This window comes from Spinacia oleracea, chromosome 3, assembly GCF_020520425.1.
Source record: "Spinacia oleracea cultivar Varoflay chromosome 3, BTI_SOV_V1, whole genome shotgun sequence".
Lineage (NCBI taxonomy): Eukaryota > Viridiplantae > Streptophyta > Magnoliopsida > Caryophyllales > Amaranthaceae > Spinacia > Spinacia oleracea.
This window is the reverse complement of record NC_079489.1, coordinates 141,876,008-141,887,087: the sequence shown is the minus strand read 5'-3', so window position 1 is coordinate 141,887,087 and position 11,080 is coordinate 141,876,008. Positions and strand designations below refer to the sequence as shown.

At 36.4% G+C, this 11,080-nt stretch overlaps 1 protein-coding gene and 1 long non-coding RNA gene across 2 annotated transcripts; both read left to right on the top strand.

Annotated features, from left to right (window-relative positions):
• Positions 1–1,248: 1,248 nt before the first annotated feature.
• LOC110797695 (uncharacterized) lies at positions 1,249–4,500 on the top strand. Its single transcript, XM_056839733.1, has 2 exons — positions 1,249–3,888; positions 3,940–4,500. Exons 1-2 carry the CDS (start codon positions 1,249–1,251, stop codon positions 4,498–4,500), a joined length of 3,201 nt encoding a protein of 1,066 aa, XP_056695711.1.
• A 4,831-nt stretch (positions 4,501–9,331) lies between these two features.
• LOC110786658 (uncharacterized) lies at positions 9,332–10,734 on the top strand. The gene is made up of 3 exons (XR_002532914.2): positions 9,332–9,359; positions 9,439–9,534; positions 10,683–10,734. It is a non-coding gene; the product is annotated as an uncharacterized lncRNA (long non-coding RNA).
• The last annotated feature ends 346 nt before the right edge of the window (positions 10,735–11,080 follow it).

Below are 11,080 nucleotides of genomic sequence, written 5' to 3'. Positions count from 1 at the left end.
TCATGTAGCTTCTTCTTTACAACTCCCTCTGCTTGCCCTGGTGTGTTGGTGAGCTGCTGTAAATTATGCATTAGAGAAATTATATTATTCAAATTTGAACTTACAAAGTTAGAATTTTCCATACTACATTATTCTGCACACACTCACAATTATTAGCTAATTCACTTGGTAGAGTTTCTGGAATGTTTTAAGTGACAGAGTGAACAAATCCATACAAAGGATATGAATATTAGGCTATTAGCTAACTCACTTGGTAGAGTTTCTGGAATGTTTTACCTAAGATGATGTGGGATTTGAAAGCGGACTATCTCAGTAACCTTATATGCTGCACCCCCCCCCCCCCCCCCCCCCCCCTTTCACTCAAATTCTGTTTGGATAGGAGTAAAACATTTTGAACTGAGTTTTTATTTTCTAAAGAATGTACATGATGAAAATCAGTTTTTATTCCCCATCTTCTTATGTATGTGTTCCTTGCTAGCAAAATCAGAAATAATTGAGAGGATGAGGAAAGTAAGTTAGGGACGGGGATGAAAATGTGGAAAACTATTTTGAATACAAAACAAATTCGTTTCACCTTGACATATAATACAGGGGAAAATGGGAAATCTAGTCTTGGCTTGCTCTTTTTCCTTAAGCTTCTGTATGATCTTACTTACGAGGATTTTCATTAGTCACATACTCACAGTTAACATCATATGGTATTACTATTCTTTCATATTCAGACATATCATCATCTTAATCTCATATTTTATTTCTGTTGCTGAGACTAGAATTTCAACCTGTTGTTATGCATTAGCCGTTTTATGTCTAAGTCATCGATCCCAAGGATAACATCAGCATTCTCGTGTGTAAATAACACCTGCAGTTATTCAGATATTCCCAATTCAAAACATAACAACATTTTAGGAAGTGGCTAAAATGGAATCTTACGATTTACAGAAATATTCAAAGTGAGTTAAAGAAATATATTTCTGCATTCGGCAACAAAGACCTGGTAGCTGATTCTGGAGTAGATCAACTACAAATTATTACATGTAGTGTGCATTTGATTGTTTTGTTAGTTAATGCTAATCTGTTATGCTATGATTGTGTTGTTCTACTTGTTATGGTAATCTGTTAGCTTGTTTATCCTAATATGTCACCTTGTTTATGCCAATGTATTCTGCTGTGATTGTGGTGTTATACTTTTTTATGCTAATATGTTCTTCTGCTATCATTACACTTTTTTTTAAAAATATCATAACAGTTATGGATCGAAAATGGATGCATGCTAAGCGATGTAGTGATGATTATGAGCTAGGAGTAGAGGATTTTATTTCATTTGCAGTTGAACATTCGGAGGATGAGAATAATATTTTGTGTCCATGTGTTGAATGCAATAACATGGTTCGACTTGGTGTTGAAGTTATAAGAGATCATCTTATTACTAAGGGTATTAATCAACTGTATAAGTGTTGGTTAAGCCACGGTGAAGTTTTAGGGGATGCTTCTTCTAACGTAGATACTGGTATGGGATTTGATACTTGGATGGAAGACGAGACACACGAAGAACTTACGTATGATGATGACGGGGTAGAAGAAATGATTAATGCCTTACAAGAAAGCATTCAAGATTGTCCAGAGATGTTGGGTAACTTGTCTAGTGATGCAAAGAAACCATTGTATTCTGGATGTTCTAAATTTAGTAGATTATCTGGTGTGCTAAAACTGCTTAGCATTAAGGCGAGTAATGGCGTGACCGATAAATGCTTTACTGAGTTCATGGAAGCATTCCATGAGATTCTTCCCGAGGGAAACTTGCTTCCTTCTCGCACTTATGATGCTAAAAAGATGCTAACCTCAATTGGCTTGAGTTACGAGAGAATTCACGCTTGTCCAAATGATTGCATCTTGTATCGAAAAGAATATGCCTCATTAGAGAGTTGCCCCGAGTGTAGTGTTTCTAGATATAAGATAAATAAGGTGCCTGCCAAAGTCATGTGGTACTTTCCAATAATACCAAGATTCAGACGTCTTTTCAGTGTTCCAGTAGAGGCAAAGAATTTGACATGGCATGCGGATTCAGATGGAAGGGAGAAAGATGGTATGTTGAGACACCCTGCCGATTCTCCACAATGGGTCAAGATTGACAAAGACTTCCCTGATTTCGGAGCTGAACCTAGAAATTTGCGACTTGCCCTTGCAACTGATGGCATGAACCCTCATGATAATCAACGTAGCACTCATAGCACATGGCCGGTAATTTTAATGATATATAATCTTCCTCCGGCTTTGTGTATGAAGCGGAAGTATATGATGTTATCTACATTGATTTCGGGCCCAAAGCAACCAGGCCATGATATTGATGTTTATTTAGCACCATTAGTTGAAGATTTAAAGTTGTTGTGGGAGTCAGGTGTAGAGGTGTTTGATGCTCACCGTAAAGAAAATTTCAATTTAAAAGCCATGCTATTTGGCACTATTAATGACTTTCCGGCATATGGTAATCTCTCAGGATATAGTGTCAAAGGTTATAACGCTTGCCCTATATGTGATGAGAACACATCCTCGATTAGAATACCTAACTCTAACAAGATTGTGTACATGGCAAATCGAAAGGGGCTTCCTGTGAAGCATCGTTACCGAAAGTGGAAAAAGGTTTTTAATGGTAAGTGCGAAGAAGGTAAATTTCCTATTCCTTTGTCTGGGGATCAGATATTTAAGAAAGTGCAAGGGTTGAATGTGAAACATGGAAAACTAAATGCCAACCAACTCCCTAGTAAGGGCTATAAGAAAGAGTCAGTTTTTTTTGGTCTTCCATACTGGAAGAACTTGTATGTTAGGCACTTTCTTGATGTGATGCATATTGAGAAGAATATTTGTGAAAGTTTGGTTGGTACACTCCTTAATATGCCCGGCAAGAGTAAAGACGGGGAAAATGCGAGAAATGATTTAGCGCACTTGAAAATTAGAAAAGAATTGCATCCTGTAAAGAAGAAAGGAAGTCGTACCTATCTCCCTCCGGCATGCTACACTCTTAGTAGGAAAGAAAAAAAGGTGCTTTGTGAGTCTTTACATGGAATTAAGGTTCCAGAGGGATATTCTTCTAACATTAAAAATCTTGTCTCAATGAAAGACCTAAAGTTGATAGGTATGAAATCTCATGACTATCACATTCTCATGGAGCATCTATTACCAGTGGCTATTCGCTCCATTTTACCAGATCATGTTCGAGATGCAATCACCAAACTTTGTATTTTCTTCAGTGAGATATGTAGCAAGGAGATTGACCCGTCGAAGTTGACTAGCTTGCAAAGTGGCATTATTATTACTTTATGCCAATTGGAGATGTATTTTCCGCCTTCCTTTTTCGACATAATGGTCCATTTAACTGTCCACTTGGTTAGAGAAATCCAACTGTGTGGGCCTGCTTATTTAAGATACATGTACCCTGTCGAGAGATACATGAAGATTTTGAAGGATTATGTTATGAATGGAAGTCGACCAGAAGGTTGCATTGCTGAGCGCTACGTGCTAGAAGAAGCCATTGAACATTGTAGTCAATTTCTTTCTTCGCTTGAAGCTGTAGGGATTCCAAAGCCTAGATATTCGGGAGGGATAGAAGGGAAGGGGATTATGGGATGCAAAGTGTTAACTATATCCCATGACATGTTGAACCAGGCACACTTGTATGTTTTACACAATAGTACCGAGGTTGATTCGTATGTGGAGAGACACATGGATATTTTGAGGGCCCAGTATCGAGGTAAGAATGAGAAATGGATCACCGATAAGCATAATTCCACCTTCATTGAATGGTTACAAGTTCAAGTTGTAAAGGAACTAGATAAGTCACCATCTAGCATTTCTGATAGATTGAAGTGGTTGTCTCGAGGTCCTCGTAGGGATGTATTATCATAATCTGGCTATCAAATTAATGGTTATACATTTTGCACAAAGGATAGAGACAAAGAGATAACAAATCAAAATAGTGGTGTGACTATTGTGGCAGAAGCTATGCATATCTCCAGTACAAAAGACAAAAATCCAATATATGCAAAAATGTCTTATTATGGGGTAATTGATCATATATGGGAATTGGATTACAGTGCTTTTAGACTTCCTATATTCTGTTGTAGATGGGTTGATAACAATAGTGGTGTTAGACTTGAGAAAAGACATGGGTTCACACTTATTGACCTTAACAGAACGGGTAGTAAAGATGATATGTTCATATTGGCAAGTCAAGCAAAACAAGTCTTTTATGCAACTGATCCAGCTAACAATAGATGGTCTTTTGTTTTATCAACAAATAAACGCCATCCCTTTCAGATTCATGAAATAGATGATATGGAGGATGCTTCTTTCATGTGTCCATCAGGCCCTCCCAACGATCTAGCCGATGATCAAGCCCCCGAAGATGAGTTCTATGTGCGCAATGATCACACAGAGGGGATGTGGATAGATGATGATGATTCTGAACCTTCTAATACAAGTAAACAGAAGAAAAGAAAACATTGAGATGGTTTCTTATGTTAGAAATGAAAACTCAAACTACTTTACTGGTCTGCTGATCTTGCTACTGATCCTGCACATTCTGACTACTAATTAAATATTGATCTACTGATCTTGCTACTTATCAATAGTATTTTGATGCTCTAAATATGTATCTACTGATTTGGTTCTAATCTGTTGCTTTTCCCATCTTTTTCATACTGATCAACTGATCTGCTCTAAATGCTGATTAAATACTGATCTACTGATCTTGCTACTAATCAATACTGATGTACTGATTTTTCACCGGTATTTGTTTCTTAAGTGAACTACTGCCAGATTCTATCAAAATATTGCCTGCGTTACTCTAATACGGGTGCTTGCATACTTAAAAACCTACATAAGTTCTTAATTGTACACATTCGTGCACTTGTTGATGCTAGTCAGTTGAGTCCTTGTTCTGAATTGAGATTATTGTTCTTCATTCGCTAGCAGTGGTATACTGAAACTTGAAACAGATTGATGTTTCTGATGAGTCGATACCTTTTATCGTGACTCTATGAGGAATTAGGGTTAAGGGATCAATTATTCTTGTTGTTATCCTCTTGTTTAAAAAATCAGAACAGTGGGAAACAACACAAACTTCAAAACCTATGGACTCCGGCACGCTGCAACACTTTTATTTATTTTGATAACCTGACCTTTTTGTACTTACATTAAGTGTCACTTGTTTTCTCAGATCAATGGCTTCTTCACAGCAGCATACCACTGAATTTGTTCCCCTCCCAAAGAAAGGAAAAGAAGAAAAAGGTCGTGGAGCCACTAGAATGAGTAAAGTTGTTCGAGCAAGGAATAAGGGGCTCAAATTTCAGATTAATTGGAACATCAATGATTTACCAATTGGTAAACATAGTGTACCTATGATGAGTTATTGGGGAACTAGCATCCGCACTAATGTCCCAATTACTCTTAAGACATGGAAAAGTGTTCCTCAACGTTTGCTAGATTCTCTGTTTGAAGATGTTGCGGTAATAATATCATTAGTACATTTTGTTAAATAACTATTCTTTATATGATGGTGAACATCGACATTGATTAATTTTATTCTTTACTTCTTAGATAACATATAACATTGACCCCAAGAAGAAAAAATGGATGTTGAAAAAAGCTAATGCTGCTTGGACGAACTTCAAATCCGATCTCACAAGAAATTGGATTTGGACACCGCAAATGGAAATACGTACAGCTCCACCAAAGCAATACAATTTTATCAAGCCAAATGATTGGAAAGAGTTTGTTCAAAGTCGACTTACAAAAGAATGGGCGGTATGTTCTTTCTATACTCGTTAAAAGATTTACAGAAGAATGAGTGTTTCATTACTACTAGGTTAATAAACCAAATGCATAATCATTAAGCATGTTGTTCGATAGAAAATGGAAAAGCTGCTGCAGATTGTGATAGTTGTAGTGTAGGATTGCACAGAGAGTCACAGGAACACCTAAAGCACAGCAAACAAAAAGCAAATGGAACCAATTCAGTATCAATTCAGAACTCCCTGATGTGGCTTTTCTTCTACATCTTGTTTTGTGTATTCCTTATAATTAAGTAATGTACATTTTACAAGAGAATAATGAATTAAAATTAATTAATCAAGAGAACTGTACAGGCAGAAAGTTAGATTAAAAGTCTGGAAATAAAAACGGTGTAGGCTAATGTCAAGTTGAAGAAAAACACCAAAAGTAATGAGCTAAATCTGGAAAAAATTAACCTAGAAAATACCTTACAATCAGTGCCACATTGTTTGGTTGTCAATTCTCTTCTCGTTGTACTTTGTGCATCTGACAATGCCAAAAATGCAACTGAATTATTCAGTCTCTCGCAAAGAACTTTGCACTGCTCTTGCAGTAAAGAGGTATCCGTGTTGAATGTTCGATGACCATCTACAGCCATTCTTCTCCCGAACATATCATTTATTACTTGATCTGTAGCATTATTTGATAATAATAAGTACCTGATCTTTAGCCTTATTTCAGCACTGCTAAACAGATCTTGACCTATTTTTGTTTATCAGGAGAAGAGTGCAGCCGCAAAGAAGTCTGCAGGGGGACATTTATATCATCAAAAGCGTGCTCGTAGAGGATATGCTCGATTTGAGCAAGATGTGGTAAATGAATTTTGAGTATTTCTATGTTTAAATTGATATAAAATGTATCCTAGAAAGGTCACAATTTTAATTTCTTGTAGATCGAAGAGATGGCTAAGAAACGCATTTATGTATCATCGGTTAGTCGAGCTCAACTGTGGAAATTAATGAGGACCGACAACAAAGGGAATATTCAGGAAGGGGCTAAAGAAGTTGCTAAGCGCATAGTATGAGTTTGATATGGAGTGATATCTGATTTGTTATATAATAATATGTTTATCAATGTAATAAATTTCTTTGTAACTTTGTTTCTTATGAATGCTGTAGGATTATTTTATGCATCAAGCTGAAAAAGGAGAGATTGAAGACACGGGTAGGCTAGATGTATTGTCTAAGGCCTTGGAGGAGAAACGATATGGTGGTCGTGTGAGAGGGGTTGGAGTTGGAGTGACAAATACAGATTATTTTGGAGCGATAACAACTAGAAAAGAGTATATGGATCAAGTGACAAAATTGTGCTCACGGGTTAAAATCTTGGAGCGGGAAATAAAGGATATGAAGAGCAGAAAGCCTAAGGGAAGAAAGAATCATTCGGTGGAGGAGGAGGAAGACGAGGAGGAGGAGGAGAAAGACGAGGAGGAGGAGGAGGAGGAGGAGGAGAAAGACGAGGAGGAGGAGGACGATGAAATGGACGTCGAGGAGGAGAATCTTGATGGCTTAATGTTCGATCACATTCGGGACACGCCTAAGGCTAGTTCTCCTGAGGTAAATAGATTAAATATTTTCATTGAACCATGTGCCTATGTCAATTCCGTTTCTTTGACTGATTTAGTTGGCTTCCTAATAAGACTTTGGTTCCATTTCTTTGACTGACGCATACCTTAAAAATCTGATTGGACAAGGAAACTCCATTATGATCAGGACACACAACAATATAGATTAAAAGTTTCTCATATATAAGTTCTCATATACTTCTGGTATTAGATTAAAAGTTTCTCAACAGATGAGAAGCAACATACTGCAGTCAGCAGCAGCGTACTGCAGTCAGCAATATCAGCTGACTCGTTCTATTTTTGCTGGTTCTTATGCTCTCTAATTCAGTTTAAGTGCTTTCCTTTGAACAACTAACATGACAAAGTTTCATTTATAGGAGAATGTCGAAGTTTTGAAGCTAGATCACATTGGGGACGCAACTACAAAACAAGATATTTGTATTATTCCCGAGGTAAATAGATTGAACCAAATAATTCTGATTTGAAAAAACAATCTGCCACATTCTCGTGATTTCTGAATTAATTTAGATAAAGAAACATGACTAATGCGATTTCCATTGACGTTGATGTTGTGAATTTGTAACTCATTTGTTGACTCTTGTAGGGTTTAACTCCTTGCAAATTAGCATTGTCCAATCCTCGGTATCGAGTGGTTGCTACGGGGAATGTTCACAACTTCAAAACTGGCACAGTGATGCATCTACTACCAATACCATCAGGATATGCACGAGTTTGTATCAGCTATTCTACGGAGATGGACACTCCTTTGCCCGTGCCGCTTGAAGGAGAAGCTGTAACCATCGGAGAAGCTATAGGGACCCTTGTTTTCTGGCCTATAGAACTTATTGTTCTAGATACGGCGGTAAAAATTATTTCTACATGTGTATTATTTATGGTTTTTAACATTGTTTATGAACGACGATTGTGTTACTTATAGGCGGAAATTTCTTCAAAAGATAATGACAAACAAGTAGAATCCATCAAAACTCCAACATCGTCAACAGGAGAATCTCACAAGGTAGACGACGGTTGTGAGGAAACTGTAGATGTGGCTACCCTTCCAGAATGCCTTTTTATGTTCCATATCTGTGTTTCGAAGATGGAACGTAACGAACAAATTAAAATGCCAATTCACATTGGAGTAACAACACAAAGCAAGAACATCTTTCTTGGTAGGAAAGAAATCTTCCGTCTCCTTGCACAGAAAGAACTTGAACTGCCCCATATATTGACATATATGTCGTAAGTATATATTCCTTTTTGTTTCATTTCCTTGAAATTAACTTATCCGTTTGAATTTTGAAATCTAGAGAATTGTTACATCTTCTTTCTAATAGTCCTTAATATACATATTTTTCCTTGAAAATTTATAGGAAGTTATATGATCGATGTTGTTTGACTGGATGCTCTGCTTTGTTTGGGTTTTTATGCCCATCGGGGATATCCCTCTTTACCGAATTTAAAAAAGGGGAGTCGAAGAAGGTAAAAGAGTGCAAAAGAAGTCGGACGCAATATATTGTAGACACACTAAAAGAAATGGCGGCTAAAGGAAAAATCTTCATTGCTCCATATAATGCTCAGTATAATATCTTTCACTCACTTATATTTAAATGTTTGCGTATTGAGAATCTTTCTCCTATGACTTAAAATTTGATATCTTGGTTCGTAGGTTTCATTGGGTTTTGTGCGTTATTGATCCTTACAATAACACAGTATATTACTTGGATTCTTTACGTACTCTTGAATTCATAGGAAACGAAAACGGCATCATTGGGGATTTACTTGAAATCGTTAACACGTAAGTGAGTTTATTAACAACCATTGCTTGTCTTTAATTAAATTTTTATATGATAATTAACTAATGGTCTTGTCTTAATTTTTGTTTCCCTTTAGAGCACTTCTCCAATTTCGAAGTGGCAGGGAGCTTGCCACAAAGTTAAAGATGAACACAAAATGGATAAAAATACAAGTAAGCATTTTATATATTATTTTATTAGCTCGAGCTGAAAATGTATGGAATATTTACAGACCTGTGGTTTATTTTGTAGTGTCCTTGCCAAGAAGATTACATAGATTGTGGATATTATGTGATGAGATTCATGAAGGAGATAATCTCACACAAGCGACTTCAAATTCCTGAAGAAGTAAGTCTTATTTCTGCTGAACCTTTTTGTTTTGCAAATCTGAACTTAGTGTTGCTGTGTATTTTCCGGACACTGCAAAGATTAGCTGAACTTAATATGTTGGAGTGTATGGGTGCGTTATATTTTGAAACAGGGGAAGGAAAGTCTAGTTGCTGTGGGGGACTAATTTGTTGGAGTGTATGGGTGCGTTATACTAAAGGTCATATACATAATTGTCCATGCTTTTAGTAGAAGCAGTCTTTAATTGCATCGTTTTCTGACAAATCTCATCCTTTAACTAGATCATTTAAGTATAGAAGTAGTTTAGTGGTCTGAAATTTTTGGAGTCTGGTGTTGAAAGTCCTGCTTATACTTCTACTGCTGTTGACTGTCCTGCTTCTTGTCCTGCTGCTGTGTTTGTTGATCAGCAACTGTCTAGCCATTGAATCAGCAACTCTGTTTGTTGATCGAGCTTCATAAATCAGACTAGTTCCTGTAAGTTATTTATAGGAATGCATAAGATATGAGAGAGTAGCATAGGCAGACTGTGACTGAGTACTCAAGATAGTAATCTGATTTAGTAATCTGGCCATACTAAATCTGATTTCTCATATAATCTGACCATATATTCCCTTTGCTAGCTGCTTCATAAATCCTCCTAAATCCCCAAAATGTACAGCAGAATCGTACAATAATAGCCAAGACAACCTGAGACTTGCTGCTGACCATATATTCCCTTTGCTAGCTGCTAGTTGTTAATGATTTCAGACTGGCTGCTAGAAATGCCATAGAAGCTGGTAGTTGTTAATGATTTCAGACTGGCTGCTAGAAATGCCAAGGAAGAAACATTGCAGAGTGAAATGGTTATGGAATTTTTCAATCCCATATTTAGTATGCAAGTGTTTGTAACTGGAAAATCAATATCTTGGATGAGCATTGGGTGTAACATTTTAAACAATTGTGTGGCTTGTATAGGTCACTTTGAGATAGGTTTGATACAAATTCACCTAATACAACCAACCTATGTTAAGTGATAATCTATTCCTATAATGTGAAGTTTAGATTTTTTTTTCCATATATGGCACTTATTGTTTATTGTAATACTAATTCTTACGGGTTTTTTCCCATCTATATATGTATGAATATCTTATACCCCTATTGTTTCGCAGTACTTTTCAGATTGTCAGTTTCCAAGTTATGACACGGAGCAGATTGACGAAGTAATAGTTGAGTGGGTGCGCCATGTTGTTCAACAAATGTATAATGGCTAGGTTACGTTGAATGAACCAACAAACATACAACTTTATTAATTAATGTATTTTGCGTAGTTTAATGTTTAGAATTTTATTTGTGACCTATGTAATCTGATTTATTAGGATGACTTGTAAAAATTCTTTCCATTGAGGTTTGGGAATTAATATTCAACTATTCACTACTCTTCAATATATGGTTTTATTTTGCGGAAAAAAATGAAATGCTTTTCAGGTAGGCAGCGATATTATAAATAATTAAAAAAAAAAATTAAACAAAACTTTAACAGCGCTTCTTAACATCCGCTATTAGAAAA